This window comes from Bicyclus anynana, chromosome 5 (genome assembly GCF_947172395.1).
Source record: "Bicyclus anynana chromosome 5, ilBicAnyn1.1, whole genome shotgun sequence".
Classification (NCBI taxonomy): Eukaryota; Metazoa; Arthropoda; class Insecta; order Lepidoptera; family Nymphalidae; genus Bicyclus; species Bicyclus anynana.
The window spans coordinates 12728989-12746003 of NC_069087.1; the positions used below are offsets into that span (position 1 = coordinate 12728989).

The 17015-nt window shown below is 35.6% G+C and overlaps 2 protein-coding genes across 3 annotated transcripts; one reads left to right on the forward strand and one right to left on the reverse strand.

Moving 5' to 3' along the window:
- Positions 1-434: 434 nt before the first annotated feature.
- On the reverse strand, positions 435-2074 carry LOC112043726 (heat shock 70 kDa protein 14). Its single transcript, XM_052881612.1, has one exon. It carries the CDS (start codon positions 1907-1909, stop codon positions 488-490), a length of 1422 nt encoding a protein of 473 aa, XP_052737572.1. The 5' UTR covers positions 1910-2074; the 3' UTR covers positions 435-487.
- Positions 2075-2343: 269 nt separating this feature from the next.
- LOC112043741 (multiple inositol polyphosphate phosphatase 1) lies at positions 2344-11938 on the forward strand. Of its 2 annotated transcripts, none has more exons than XM_024079292.2 (9): positions 2344-2636; positions 3305-3439; positions 4094-4269; positions 5485-5610; positions 6230-6380; positions 7256-7356; positions 7959-8062; positions 8568-8747; positions 9619-11938. In XM_024079292.2, the coding sequence occupies exons 1-9, from the start codon at positions 2465-2467 to the stop codon at positions 9773-9775; spliced, it is 1302 nt and encodes a 433-aa protein (XP_023935060.1). In that variant the 5' UTR covers positions 2344-2464; the 3' UTR covers positions 9776-11938. The 2 variants fall into 2 exon arrangements, with proteins under 2 accessions (XP_023935060.1, XP_023935059.1); XM_024079291.2 differs by having other exon boundaries at positions 2345-2636; positions 8565-8747.
- Positions 11939-17015: the final 5077 nt, after the last annotated feature.

A 17015-nucleotide genomic window follows, 5' to 3' on the forward strand; every position in this document is an offset into this window, starting at 1 on the left:
AAGTTTTTGTACCGTGAGCGCTGGAAGACGGCACTTCATACAAAATATTTTACGTAAGCGAACTGTGCGGAAGTTTCACCCCCTTGGGTACTTGTACCGAATCGTAAATCTTGATTGAGTTGAGGTTATTTCGTTACACCTGCTGGTGTTAAATAATTAATTACATAGTACCTACTACACTACTCTACAGTGCAGTATGTTCAAAATATCCACCTTGTGCATCAACATTGAATAATGTTGCACAAATCTATTTAGTTCTTCTAGGACAAAACTCATAGAAACAAACAAAAAATTAAATAAAAATAGAATTTATTGATATTATTTCACTATTATTTGAGGATTACCAGGATGTTCACTAGGTCATCAATATGAATTATCTAGTTATTTGGTTTGAGTGTCATTATGAATAAATGATTGTTTAAAATAAATGCATATAATATACAAACTTATTTATTTTATATTAGGTAGGAATCAACAATTTATAAAATTATTCAACTTGGAGCAGGATGTTTGTTGGCTGTAATGTAGCTTTTAATTTAAAGGGTTTAGTTAAACTTTCAACATTGAAAACCTCTTCAGCAAACTTGTCATTGTCCGGATCATCATGAAGCGTAAAACTGACATCTTTTGCATCCTTTTCCACATCTATATTACAAACATTTTGAGCAAATTGAGGTGTCCCTTCTTTAAACAATTTCACTGTTTGGTCCAAATATTTCAAGTAAATATCTTTGCCCAGAAATTCAATTTCAGTACTTGTATCAGTTAAGGATAACTCGGGCAAGTCCAATATCATTCCTGCTTGCTTAGCACAACCTACAGCAATAACTTCATCTGGATTAATGCCGGAAAGCACTTCAGCTTCCGGTAACAAACTTGCTATAGCTGATTGCAATTTAGGTATCTTCATACTGCCTCCACAGAGAACAATTTTTGTTATTTTCCCATCAAAACTCTCAATTACTTTTTTAGCTGGTTCTATGTACGCAGAAATCTTTGATGATATAATGTTTTCGAACCTTGCTCTGGTTACATTTTGACTCCAATCTACACCATCTAAAAGGGACTCTATAAACACATGAGCGGAACTTAAAGTTGACAGCACATGTTTACAGTTATCAGCATGCTGTAACAACTTTGCCATGGCTCTACGGCTTTCATGTGGGTCTAACTTCCACCTTTGTCTGAACTCTTGAGCTATATAGTCAGCGAGGTCTTTAGTGAGGCATTGTCCACCAAGATCGGCTCTGAAAATATTCTTCTCTACTGACATGAAACCACTTGACACTTTGACAACTGATGCAGCACATGTTGAACCTCCAAGTCTAAATACAAGAACATTAAGATCCTCAGATGATTCTTCTATATTATATGCTAGTAATGCAGCTGCTGGCTCACTGATGACTTGTAAAACATCAAATCCAGCTAGCTCGGCACATTTAACTAACCTTTCTCTACTAGTACTGGACCAATTTAATGGTGCAGCTAGAACCAGTTTTAAATCTCCTTCGTTTTGCACAGAATGACTTGCTATGGTGTATAACTTTGCATAAATCTTTGTTGCGATATTATCAGGATTAGAATAAAGCTTTGTTTCAGATGTTTCAAATTCATACACCAGTTTGTCGTCATTTTGGATCCGACACGACGACGAACTTTCGACATAGGTGAGATCATCTTCGTTGAAGTCATTGTTCATGAGACGTTTGTTATGTTTTATTATTGACTTCGAGGAAGCTTGTCCTGACTTAGCTGGGAGACCAATTTCCCATTCGACGCCGTTTAATGCAACAATAGCTGGTGTCACTCTGTCTCCTGCATCATTAGCCAAAACCGATGCAGCACCATTGGCAAATACCGCTAAACATCCGGAACTATTGCCTAAATGTATTCCGTATGCTGTCGCCATTTTCAGTAGTTCACTTGATAATAGTTTAGTGTCTTCGTTTTCTAAAAACACATTTATCTCATAAACAAAATAAAATTCTAAGTAAAAAAATTAAATTGTAATGAAGTCACAAAAAGTTTAGCTAACCTCAAAATTCAAAATCAAATTTAAAAACCACAGAGAAAATAAAAAATTAAAAAATTATTCATGGACACAAGTTTTGTTTTTTGTTAAACTACACTAGCTTTACGGATCTAAGTTCTAACCATTTTGAGTTTCAAATGACAAAATGTGTCAAGTCAATACGTTCTAAAAGGCTAGAGCTCAGTGCCTTAGAACCAGTTTTTAAAAAACGTATCAAACCATAGAGTACAATTTAGTATTCGTATTAATCTGTGCTGTGCCCACAGGTAATAATAACATACATATGCTGTGCGTGTGCCTTGCCTTTTGCTTTTGCCAACTGTCAGTGTCATAACAATTGTCATTATCGCATTTTTATTTTTTGTGCAAAATTTCAATTTTCAAATCGAACACAAACAAAAAGCAAAAACAATATTAAATTCTTTGTGAAAAATGAAACAGTGCCATGATATCATTTTCGTTATAAGTTTAAGTCTTATCGTACTATTCTGTTACAATTTAACCGCGAGCGCTCTAAAATCGGATGATATACGAAATCACCTAGGAACTCGCACCCCTTACAGATTTAAATATAACAAAGACGACAATAAGATATGTTTTCAAAGTAAGTAGCCTTATTTATAATAACCTACTTATATATACCTCTCAAGTTCCATTATAGTAACATGCTTATACACACTTGGTTAATAACGAATCTGAGTATCTTGAAGTCTTCATAATAACCTTCGTTTTCGGCATCTAAACTGTTTTGTAATGATCCAAAAATTTGCGAGATGCTGGTTAACTGGTTAGGTCTAGAATCTTTATTGCCTAAGCATGAATTTGTAATTTATTTTGATTAAAGTGACTGGTTATGTTAAAACATTCTGGTTGATACTAAACTTGTGAGATGGTGATAACAAGAAAAACCGGTCTGAGCTTGGTGATCTCAGACTAGAGATTTTCAGCTAGAGTTTTAAATATTAAATAATTTGTCCACATGGAAAATAATGTTAAATAGTTTATAAGCATTTATTTTCCTTATTATACATTTTTTGATTAGTTATAATACTCTATCTGATGATAAAAATGGCATTGAAATCTGTTGTATGGTTTAAAAGATCTAAGTGTAAAAACAGCAGCAGGAGCGTTTTATACTATGTAAATGAAATAATAATATAATAATTTATGCTACATTCACATCACCTACATATTTACTATGAAAATAATATTAAATTTTGAAAAGCTAATAATTATGTTTAATTAATTAATTGTAAAATACTCTTTTTATAGATTGCAAGGATGACAAAATTTGGATGGTGCTCAGACATGGCACCAGATTGCCAAATGACAAAGATATAGTGGGCATGAATACTATATTGAAACAGTTGAAAATAGACATTTTATTAAAAAATCAAAATGGAAAAGGTAAGTATTTATTAATAGTCAGGGATCTGTAGAATATTTTTTACAACTGATTACTATCAAGTTAATTTTTCGTGAGTAGGTGGCTGGTGGTGGCTTTCGGGCTGGTGGGAGGCTTCAGCCGTGGCTAGTTACTACCCTACCGGAAAAGACGTACCGCCAAGCGATTTAGCGTTCCTGTACGATGCCGTGTAGAAACCGAAAGGGGTGTGGATTTTCATCCTCCTCCTAACAAGTTAGCCCGCTTCCATCTTAGACTGCATCATCACTTATCATCAGGTGAGATTGTAGTCAAGGGCTAACTTGTAAAAAATAAAAAAAAACAAAAAGGTTCATCTCGATAACACAATCAACTTTTTATTTACGAAAATTTTTAATTCTAACTGACTGGTACTAACTGAGTCAACAAGATAATGTACCATGCACTCTGAATTAACACATAGGCATTTCATTCATGGTCCCCATGGAATTTGGGAAAAACTGTTTGACATACAAACTTGAAATTTCCCTGCCAAATTTCAAGGTAGCTTATAGTCCGCTTAAAAAGGATTTTGCGATGCGGCCGGATTAAGGAGGTCTAAGGGCAGATGAAGTTGCAGGCATCTGCTAGCTACGCTAGTTGCATGTAATACATCAATTATTCTTTTTACATTCAAGGACCACTGAGTAAGGAACAATTGGATTGGTTTGAAAATTGGAACAACAACACTCCACTGGCAAAGGAAAGATATCTCACTATTGAGGGACAAGATGAAATGATACTGCTCGCTGAGCGCATGCAAAAGAGATTCCCAAATGCTATTAAAAAGAAGTACAACAATGAGACCTTTTTGGTAAGGTTATATATTTTTTTTGACCATAATATGTTTCTTTTACCAAATACCTGCTACACAGATCTGTTTATATTTATCTGGGTGCTATTTAGTGCAAAGTAAGAGAGCAGCACTCCAACCTGCATTTTTTTTTATTTATTTATTGAATCACTTACAGCTACCAGCTGGTACAAAGGACATATCAATAAAAAGTAAACAATGTGTGTCCAGCAATTTACAGAAGTATACAGCATTTAATAAGAGCTCCCGCTCACTTATAATTCTTAGTTGGCCCACTAAATCTAAGAGTACTACTAACATAACAGGTATAGCAATATATGACAGCCCTAACATCTTCAACTAAATCGTCCAACTAAATGTTACACTATTCCCGAGTGCTATAGGCTATATTTTATCTGTGTAATCCTACGGGAACGGGAACCACGGGGGTGAAACCGCCCGGCGTCTGCTAGTACAAAAATAAGTTGAACCTGTCCTCCTTATCAACCCATATACGGCTCACTGCTGAGCTCGAGTCTCCTCTCAGAATGAGAGGGGTCAATCAAAAATCCATGGTTTCCGAGGGATTTGTTATAAATTTAATTTCACACGGACAAAATGAAAATTAACATAGAATTGTAAATTGTTGACAATACAAAACAATTTGGTGATATTTAATATTGAAGAATACTCAATACTCAATATTTAACATATAAAGCTCAAGAGTTTGTTTTTTTGTTTGTTTGCTTGAACGCGCTAATCTCAGGAACTACTGATCTGATTTGAAAAATTATTTCAGTGTTAGATAGTCCATTTATCGAGGAAGGCTATAGGCTATATATTATCCCCGTATCCCTACGGGAACGGGAACTACGCGGGTGAAACCGCGCGGCGTCAGCTAGTCTGTTAATATAATAAAGGTAATGCTTTTTCCGATTTTTTTGGGAAGACGACATCAAAAAGATAGCAGGAATAACTTTGCCGCGGAAAGCACAGGACAGATATTTGTGGAGAATACTTGGGGAGGCCTATGCTGAAAAGCAAGACCATCCAAAAACCGGTGTCTAAAAAAAAAAAAAAAACAAAATATGCATTAATTTACATAAACCTGTTTATATATTTTACGTGTTAGATTAAGATGAAATGTAAATTGTAAGATTGTTAATAAAGGCTTTATTATTATTATTATTATTATTATTATTATTATTATTATTATTATTATAATGCTTTTTCCAGTTCCGATACACAGCAACACAAAGGGCTCAACAAAGTGCAAGATACTTTACAATCGGTTTATTTGACAGTAACAAATTCCAGCACATACAATTTGAACCAGCTCTGGAAGTTGACACCACATTGAGAGTAAGGACATTAATAAAACTTAATTTATTACCTAATTAAATGAAATTAATTTAACTTTTTATTATGTGATGCATTTTACGATTGCTATGAAATGTGGTAATTTGGGACTGAATGCGTTTTTTAAAGCATGTATTAATTTTATTTATGGTATTGAATTATTACCCAAAAGTAGTTAAAATTGTCTGACTATAACTATTGTTAAACGTCCATATTTAATTTATTTCAATCAAATTATAGTCTGTGACATCTGGGAATGACATCTATAATTTTACACAAATACTGTTTAAAACAAAAACATTATTATTTAATCTAAACTTTTAAAACAAGCATGTTTTATCTAAAACACAAGTTGAATAGTAAAGCATTTGGTGTATTAAAAAATATAGACATAATTTAATCCATTATTAACGCGAAAAAAAGTCTGTAAGTCTGTCTGTCTGCTATCTTTTTATGGTTAAAGCACTGAACGTATTTTGACGAATTTTGTTAAATATGCAAATTGGACAGGGAGCAGACCATAAGCTACATTTTAATTCGAGAAATGCATGGTTCCAGCAGTCAAATAAAATTAAGAAAAAAACTAATTTTTGTTATAAATAACATTAGGTGGGCTTTTCAGTTCTACAAACACTGTGCAAAGTGGCAAAAGCAAGTCAAGAAAAACCCAGACACATATAAGGAGGTAACTTTGTTTGGCCAGAGCAAAGTTATGAATGACACTCTTCTGGCTGTGACCAAAAAACTGGGGCTTGACAAAACTTTGACCTTGGGTTTGTGGATTTGTAGTAGTTAACATGCTTCGCTGGTATACACTTTTGAGCAAAGAAATTGACCCACCTGCATTTTCTATTTCACCAATATTACATTATAGAATTAGAGTCCAGCGGTATGTGGCTATTAATTACAAGGATTCCGAACTTTTGTTACTTCTAAGAAATTTTCAGTTTCTTAGCTCAAAATTCTCAGAACAGGGCTGATCTCCTTATAGGAGAGGACTGTTGGTAGTCTTTAAAATAGATAATGTTATTAAATTATACAAAAACGGCTAAAACTCACGTGATACAACGTCGGAGTATGCCCGACTAGTTTCGAACCCATACTTCACTTCCACCTCCCAGCTCTCCCAACGCGCGATGTGAGCGGCTGCGCCGCCGCTTCGCAGTTTGAATGGTGCCGCGTTGCAAGAACCACTCATGACTAAGGGCCCCGTATTAGTCGGATATACTTGAAGTTGTATCACGTGAGTTTTAGCAGTTTTAGTATAATAAATTAATATGAATAACACTCACGATAGTTTAAATTCCAAGATAATGTTATTGTTATTGAAAGTTTCTGAACCAAGATTCTTTTAGATTTATTATTAACCTGTCTTAGAGTTTTGATTCCAAGTTATCTATTTTTAAACAGTATTAAATAATTTTACTAACAGTGTATGTTTCAATTTAATATTACTCAGGTGGCTCAATTTCTTTGCTTCCAAGTAGATTGCTTTGGTTTATGAAGAATGTCAGGCCGTGCTTGTAATTTTAGTAACAGGTGTGCTTGTCTGTGAAACTATAAATATCAAAGTATTTTAAAATAAATAGCTCATACATTGACAAAAACTTCGGATTCTTTATTCCACTGTATCTATTATGTTTTTCAGATCAAGTTGTATTAATGTACAGAGTGTGTGGATATGAGACATCGTGGCACAAATATATGAAGTCGCCCTGGTGTTTCGGTTTCGACGAGAAGACTATTAAGGTTAGTCTAGCATAATATTTTTAAACTATATCGGACGCCAGCGACTTCGTCCGCGTAAAACTCTATGTAAACTTTGAACCCCCATTTCACCCCCTTCGATTAATATTTTGCATGTTTTATATGTTATAGACAGTCAGTAATCATTTATATTAACGTAGTACACACACCAATTTTTACAAATGTAACTTGAAAAATGAAGGACTTTACTTACAAACTTTCAACCCCAGCTGATTTTATTTTCGCGACATAAAGTATCCTCTGAATTACATTTATTATATCCTTACTTGTTGAGAAAATCTCTATAGGTAACCCAAAAGTTATTGAGATTTTCTTTATTCCAAGAATTGTCAGTATAAATTCTTAGCCTGTATAGTTGAGAAGTTGGTGTTGTTACTGCTCCGTTATTCTTCACATAGTTAACATCATTATTCTTCACGATGTTTTTCTTTATGTGTCTGAAGTGAAGTCTGCCAATCCGCAATGTGCCAGCGAGGTGGATTGTTAGTCTTACCTCTCACGTTCTGAGAGGAGACTCATCCTCAACAGTGAGGCGAATATGGATTTTAATGGTGATGATGATGATGATTGATGTACATTTTCAGGTACTAGAATACTTTGAGGATCTAAAGAAGTATTGGGTCGACGGTTACGGCTACACACAACGCGCAGCGTGTATGATCATGAAGAATATGTTCCACACTATGAGGTAAGAATTGAATTTTGAAGTTTTTTACGCGCGTATATGCTACCCTACCGCTAACACTACCCCTACCCCTACCCTACACTACCCACCCTAGCCTACCCTACCCATACTACCCCACTACTACTACTACCCCAATTTTATAACTTTTTCTGCCATAAGAACCTTCTCCTGACAATAACAAACACCAGCCGTTCACGCGTGATGGCGTGACCAAGGCATATACAGATTCATTTATATATAAATATAGATTTAGGTATTATTTGTTGAAATAACTGTTGTTTACTATGCGACTCAGGAAAAAGGAGGAGGTTCTTAATTCGACACGTATGTTTTTTTAGGCGTTTGTTATCATAACTTCGTCATTTCTAATCAATTTTGAAAATTCTTTATTTATTTGAAAGAGTATGTATGTTACAGCGATACTACTGTAAGGGATTAAAGATGTCTAAAGGTGGACGAAGTTGCGGGCGTCTGCTAGTCTCTATTATAAAATGTTTGGTTTCAGTAGCAATGGTCCAAGCGCAACATTCCTGTTCGCGCACTCGGGCACAATACTAAAGCTGCTCACCCACCTGCAGCTGTACAAGCCGCAGTGCCCTCTGCTGGCCGACGCGGTGGACGAGGGCAGGCCTTGGAGGACGTCGGACATTGACTGCTTCGCGTCCAACATAGCTTTCGTGCTGTTTAAGTATGATCATTTTAATGTTTTTTTTTTCTTTTACAAGTTAGCCCTTGACTACAATCTCACCTGATGGTAAGTGATGATGCTGTCTAAGATGGAAGCGGGCCAACTTTTTAAAAGGAGGATGAAAATCCACACTCCTTTCGGTTTCTACACGACATCGGTATTGGCGGTACGTCTTTGCCGGTAGGATGGTAACTAGCCACGGCCGAAGCCTCCCACCAGCCAGACCTGCTGTCAGGAATACAAAAGAACATATATATATGTTTTTTTTACAATATGAGCCAAAATGCCTATCGGCCATGATGTATATTTCAACTGCTTCATGACGTGACGTTAACAAATCCCTTACAAACGGAGCGTTTGACATAAATATTAGTCAAGATTTAGTTTGACGTTTAGTACAGCAAGTAACTTTGTGACGTCACAAAATGGACGACAATGTTTTTGACGTTTGGAAAATTTGTTTATTATATAGTCTATTATTAATATTATAAATTTGTTTATTATATATCTATATTTGTATATTATAGTTTATGTATATTTTATACATGATAAATTGAGTTTTATAAAAAATCCTTAACTTTTATTAACTAATATCGATATATGTCGGACCCTTATTCCATGTACTATTCGAAATTAATATTGTTTTTATTAAATTTGATATGAGTCAACTACTCTATTATCAATTCCTGAGACGTCACAAAGTTTGCATCCGACTATACCAATAGCGTAATACTTGAAGACCGTTTAAGGGGCTTACAGATAACTAAGAATTAGATGTTTCGTCAGTTTTTAAGTGACATTTTCTACATGATTGTGCGTTCTTTAAGAGGTCAATGGCCGGAAATAAATAAATTACCATTTTTGATTGCAGATGTAATGACGGAGACAAGATATTGACGCTGCACCAGGAGAAAATTGTCAAACTGCCGATGTGTGACACTGAGCTGTGTCCAATGGCCGACCTCGAGAAACAATTTCACAACACTATACACAATTGTAACTTCACTGACATATGTAGCATTGATTAGTTCACTGGCAACTAGGAGTTTATTCAGCACCCAATTTCATTGTAATGTCCGGCCGCTCAGAGATTGCGTGTCAGATAACTGTCAATGTCAATGAGATATTTAAATATATTTTATTAACCTTTTAAGGAGTAATAACATTAAAAATTTAATGTTAAATTCAATTGCCAACTTACAATAAATGTATTAATTAATTAACAAAAATATATAAAAAGGTGACATTGACAGGTGTCAGAAATGCAATCTCTGAGCGACCGGACTTTACTTAGTTGATATTATACACTGATCAGTAGACAGAGAAGTCAATAGACAAATGATTAACGTGACATTTAAGTCAAAATGAAAAAATACTAGATATGTTTGCACTATACATCACACACCACTATCTAGTATTAAAGTAAGCGTGTGTTATGGGTACTAACTAGCTGACGAAAAAACATTATACAATACATATAAATACTATGAATATACATAAAAGTTTACCTAGATACTGGAAAACAGACTTATTTGCAATTTTAACATTTCGAAACACTACACTGAATCATTTTGTATATTTCTAGCTGCGTTTCTTATAATTTGCAAAAACTGGAGATTGTAATTTCGAGTTCATGATACATTTTTAATCTTGTTTGTACCATTGTAGTGTCTGTAAACAAAAAAAAATCTACTATAGATATGTTACGTGTCATGTATGTGTGTGTGTAATCATCGCGATAAGTGACCCAAATTCAGCTATGCCACTGAGCGCACACATGTACACTTTTGTGTTTACTTACATTGTATTATTTATGTATATTTAATTAGTGGCATATCTGATAGTATAAAATATTTTTTGTAAACACGGCCTGAGCCATTACACCAAATGTCTAATCACTTTGTGACTTTTTTTACAAAATCCGCAGAATACGCAGATGTGTTTTTTTTTGTGGAATGTACAATGTATTTGTCTATTGACTTTTCTATCTACGCACCGCACACTAGTTACTAATAGTGAGATTATAATAAAATAAACACACACAGCCTAATAAAGAGATGCAGGTTATTTAATAAAACAACGCGTAATAAGTTAATTACCACTTCACTATTTTCGTTATGTATACATATAATATGTAATACTTCACAACTTCATTATACTATTGAAAGCTAATAACGCTGCTCAATAATCTCCTCTATCTTCCAGTGAAAGTCCCATTAAAATCGTTTAAGACGTGCCAGAGATTAGCCCAGACAAACGAGACAGACAGTCAGACATTTTTTTTAATATTTTATGTATCCTGTAAATAAAGAAAATACAATTATTTTCAAACCATATAAACAAAATCATGTTGAGTATTAATTTTATATTGAAATCGATCAAATCGTTTTTGATTATTTTTTAAATATGTTTAGAGAATATAATATTCTTGTGATACTAGAACCTCATTTACAGCTTAAAGCTTAGGCTTTGTCTATGTCAATTTATAGAAGTAGTTTATAATAAAGAATTACGTACAAACTTTTGTATTAGTGATATAGTGGAACTACAATAATATTCGTGTGTATACAAAGAGAATTTCTGATTATTTGTAATATTTATATGCATTGGCATATCTAGGATTATTTCCTAGGGTGGGCCTGGCCCCCGACATCAAGACTTTTATTAGTATATCCATATCAGTATCCCAGAATCCTAGGATAGATCCATTCTAGGGTGGGCACAGCCCACCCGACCGCCCTATGGTACTCGGTCAATTTATGTACAGATCAAACTTAAAAATATATAATAAAAATAGAATCTCCAAAGCTGAACGGTAAAGGGCCGGACTCACGGAGAGGTTATGGTTCGTTCCTTATACTGTCGTACCCACTCCTGAAGTGTTTTTCAGATAGCATGGGTACGGTGACAGTCGCCTGCATGACGTTCATAATACTTACTATTATCGTGAATCGCGGCAAACATTCAAGAGTGAAACGATCTGTAACACAGTGTTCACTACTTGGAAGGAAATGGAAATTATGATCTTAAAAAAAAGTTATGGCAATGCCTATTGATGTGATTTCACTATACTGGTAGGTAGGCTTCTGTTATTTTTTTTCATGTATTTACAATGCGAGCTTTAATATTCAATTGTTATCATATTATAATGATTGTAAACAGCTAATATATATTTATAAAATTACTTAAAATGATGTTGTTTTATTTTATTGTACAATGAAAAATAATAATCTTAGAGGCGCTGTACAGTTTTATCTAATCGCTATCAAAATCATCAGAAACAAATGTACAATAAAAAGTAACGGACACTACACACAGACTGAACAGGTTGACTGTTCAGTTAAAATTCAAGTACTTATCTAAAACTACATAAACTGTAGTTATCCACAGAATACATATATGTGAGTACAAGATAATCCCGTTTTTGAAAATACTTAACTGTTAAACTTACAACTACCAGTGAAGTAGGTACCTATTTGGAAGTTGTTACTCAATACTTAAAAACAAAAACATGACTTAATTCAGGGCACAGTCAATTTTTATGTAATTTCTTTGACCCTCGAAAATTTTCACTTGCTCCCGCCCTGGGACCCTTTATTTTTTGGCATTGGAAAGGTCTACCGTAACGACTCCTAAGTATATGGATTAAAGAATGTTGATCTAATCCTATGATGTTAATCGCAACTGCGTTTCATAGAATGATGCTACCCTGAAGACTCATTACGAACTGCCAACTGGGTTGGAGAAGGAATTTTCAATTCCATTTTGTAATGTACCTACCCATACCTGCATCTGGTGTAAAAGGTGTGTGTAGGTACGCATACGCCACTGTTTCATCGTCAATATTTCGTTTCGTTTAGTTTGCTGTTCATTTATTTTCTCGAGCGCAGGGCCCCTCTAGACGCGAGGCCTGTACCTGTAGCAAATGCCACCTACCACCCTATGGCTAATCCGGCACTGGGTACGCTGATTGAATGTTAATATTTCGTTTAGTTTGCTGTTCATTTATTATCCAGAGCGCAGGGCCCCCTTAGACGCGAGGCCTGTACCTGTAGCAAATGTCACATACATTGCTAATCCGGCACTGGGTACGCTACTGGTTGAATGTTAATATTTCGTTTAGTTGGCTGTTCATTTATTTTCCCGATCGCGGTGCCTGTAGCAAAAGACATCTACCGCCCTGTATAGCTAATCTGGCACTGGGTACGCCTCTGGTTGATGGTCAATATTTTGTATAGTTTCCTCAAAGTGCATGGAATGTAGATAATCATCATGTAGACACAAATCACGTGACGCATGGTGACGAGTGGTGATAAACACATTGTTCCAGTATGACGCGGTAACGACGTTGATACAACAATATAACGCCCAACTGAGCAGCGCATTTCATAATAAAACGGTCGCAGCAAAACACTATGAAAGTTTATGGGCCACGCATTCACCTGCTTTCAGACGCGTAAAGTTGATCGCCCATTGCATTAGCGATAATATATCAAGTCATAATTATCACTGTCAGGACCAGTTTAGGTAGCCACGTGACATTTCGATTCTCTTTCTACAAACGCTACCACTCCGAATACTAAAAATATATTTGGAAATACAGATCTGATCGACAACTTGATCCCGTGACCTGTCAATAAAGAATGTCATTCCAATACATTTTTTAACTTTGCGAAGCATTTTCATTTAAAGAAAGAGAATTGTTGTGAGCCACATGGCTGGATTAGAGCTCGTTAATGTCTGTCCGTGCTCTCCGAGGCACCTAACGTTATGGTGTACCTAACACCATAAAACTTCCCAACTTTGGGCTTAGAATTTAACTGAAAATTTTGTAGAAGAAAGAAAACTCATTATCTCAGATTCGTATCCACTGTATCTAATCCGAATCCACATAAGCTATAGCCACTGGACCAACGAGGCAGCATTATTAAGTATCTGCTGGTTAGATACTAATATTCTTAGATTAAGAGCTAATATTATAAAGTTGTAAACTTTATTACTGGGTAGTTGGTACTTACAATATGAACAACTTGAATTTTGAACAGGTATCTTCTTCTTTCTCCTCACATATTTTCGTTAGGTAGATACACGGGGTCTGCTCTCCCAATCAATCGGCACTACTTTGAACGTCTTCTTCAGAGAGAGATGAAGTAAGTTAATTTCTACTACTGTTATCGCTATTTTTAGGAACTAACTTAGTAGCTTATCGCTAATTTCGACGCCGACATCTATCGATCTGGTTAATGTTACGAGTACCTAAGTACCTAGATAGGTACAGATATGTAAGTAGATAGGTAAATTTTGTAAACAGAAATTCTATATAGTTAAGATATATTATCAATTCAACTTTAAAAGTATAGCCTCGTTTCAACTTATAGCTTATAAATAGCAAAGAAGTGTGGTGGTAATGCAGCATTACGGTGGTCGTGAAAAATTTAATAAACACTGAGTAGCTACAATGTGTTACGAGAAATGGCTGGCAAGGGTCGCAGCCTTCCTTGCCATTAACGACCCTATAACCCATGTAGACCGTTGTGATAAATACCTACTCTACTTTGTTATTTAGGTACCTACCTATGTATCTACCTACAAGTGGCGTGCTTAAGGTTTTTAACGAGGATAAGGATTATAGGTAAATAGGTACTTACCTACTTACAAAGGGTTTGTGATCGACCTCGTCCATGGAAGCACCTACTATACAACCGTCTCGTTTATTTTTGTCGGCAAACAGTATTGCTGTGTTCCGTTATGGAGGGACCACAACCATTAAAATTCCTGAGGGGTAAAATTTCTGGGGACTTAATACATCCCTCAGGATTAGAGACGCAAGGCAGTGTAGGACATGTTCTCTGCCGCGCCCTTCGAAATATAAGAGACCATCGATGACAGTCACGCATTTGACAACCTCTTTGGTGCAGTTGGTAGTGCTGTGGTTTTCTATAGAGAGGTCCTGGGCTTGATTCCCAGCACGGAATTTTCGACGGCCTCCGTGGCGCAGTAATATGCGCGGTGGATTTATCAGACGGAGGTCCTAGGTTCGATCCCCGGCTGCGCCGATTGAGGTTTTCTTATTTGGTCCAGGTCTGGTTGGTGGAAGGCTTCGGCCGTGGCTAATTGCTGACAAAGGCGTACCGCATAAGCGATTTAGCTTGCCGGCACGATGTGTAGAAACCGAAAGGGGTGTAGATTTTCACCCTCCTCCGAACAAGTTAACAGGGTCCCCTTAGGTGTGAAAGCAAAAGTTAGTAAAATGTAATCCATAATACTAATTAGTCTGGTGCTTCCAGAAAAAACAAAACAAAATAAGTACCAAAATATTTGTTATAACATACTATAGTAATATATTTTTTTGGGTTTGAGTCGTCGTCATCAACCCATATTCGGCTCACTGCTGAGCTCGAGTCTCCTCTCAGAATGAGAGGGGTTAGGCCAATAGTCCACCACGCTGGCCCAATGCGGATTGGCAGACTTCACACACGCAGAGAATTAAGATAATTCTCTGGTATGCAGGTTTCCTCACGATGTTTTTCCTTCACCGATTGAGACACGTGATATCTAATTTCTTAAAATGCACACAACTGAAAAGTTGGTGGTGCATGCCCGCAACCGGATTCGAACCCACACCTTCCGGAATCGGAGGCAGAGGTCATATCCACTGGGCTATCACGGCTTACTGGGTTTGAGTAAGGGAATTAATTGGGAGCTTTTTGGGATTTTTTTTCGGATTTGCAGCTTGTCTATTGGGCCCATAACTAATTTTGATACAGGGTTCAACAGTCAACTCTTTATTTTGAACTAGCGTCAGAGAAAAAAACTGCTGCCTTGCTTGCTTTATTTTCAAGCAACAGCAAGACAGCAGTTTCGATTCGACCTGAATATAAAACAGAACGTAGGTACATAAAAGCATCCTAAAAGTCGGAGATCGATAAACATCACCCTTCAGACGTGAACGTAAACAGGAAACTTCAAATTAATGCGAAGGTTTGCGGGAGCGCGTGATACCGGATGTGAGTCGCTAATTCCATCCATTAATCTTCCTTAACTTTCTGATGCTTTACGACTTTTGCGAATACGCTATGGGGACAAATGTCATGCTAACTGTGTTAAAATATGGTTCAAATTAACACAAATTACCGTTAACAAATTAAGTTTTTAATAAGTATAAGTAAGTAAAAAAGGCTGTAGGAACACTTGTGTAATTTGATTTGAAATTTTCTTTAGGCTTCTGTGTTTATATTTAGGTACTGGCGTATTTATATTTAGAGAACGAAAAGCTTTATTGTTTGATTATTTGTTTTTCTTTTATTATTGAATCGTTCATAATAAAATGTTGCTAATTATTATCAGGTATAATAGATGAAAGGTCTGCGCAGCATTGTTCGATAATATTATTGCTTTGAATTCTTATTTTTTATACATTCTCTTTAAAGGTAAAAAGTATATTTTTCAGGAGTAGATTTCCTTAACGGTATAGAGTATAGCCTCGTTAGAAACCTTGTGCACGCCTCTGTACTGGTATCTATATATATATCAATACTAATATTATAAAGCTGAAAAGTTTGTTTGTTTGAACGCTTAGCGCGTCTCAGGAACTGCTGGTCCGATTTGAAAAATTCTTTCAGTGTTAGATAGCCCATTTATCGAGGAAAGCTATAGGCTATATATTATCCCCATACTCCTACGGGAACGGGAATCACGCGGGTGAAAACGCCGCGTCAGCTAGTAATGGATATTATCACTCCAATTTCGTTATCACAATAGGTTTATGTGGGTGCTTTTGGGATACATTTTATCGAAAAATGTTAAAATTAAACGGACAGATGTTTAAATTATAATTACCAAAAACAATTAAGGTATAATGATGATGTAAATATTCCGAAGTGTATCACACAATAGGTACCCAATTTCCATATCAAAGGTAATTTGGGTAATCAGGTCAAAAGCGATTTAAAACGCCTGTAAATTTCTCTCATAAAAGCTCCTCGGAACATTCCGTGTCTGACACTTTTTATGACTCATTAAAATAATACATTTGTTTAGAATTGAACGCCGGCACCTCGAATACAAAGGTCTTCAAAGGTAATAAGTAATTTAGACAAAAAGGCACATTTTTGAAAGCTTTCAGATAAAGCTTTATTAGTTTATTATTCTAAGAACCGTAACTAACACCTGCCTAGGCTTTTGCTTATTGTCCTTGATATTTTTGTGTTACGAAAATTGTTTTATACGTGTACCTAAGTACTTACCTAGTAATAACCAGCCTTCCGA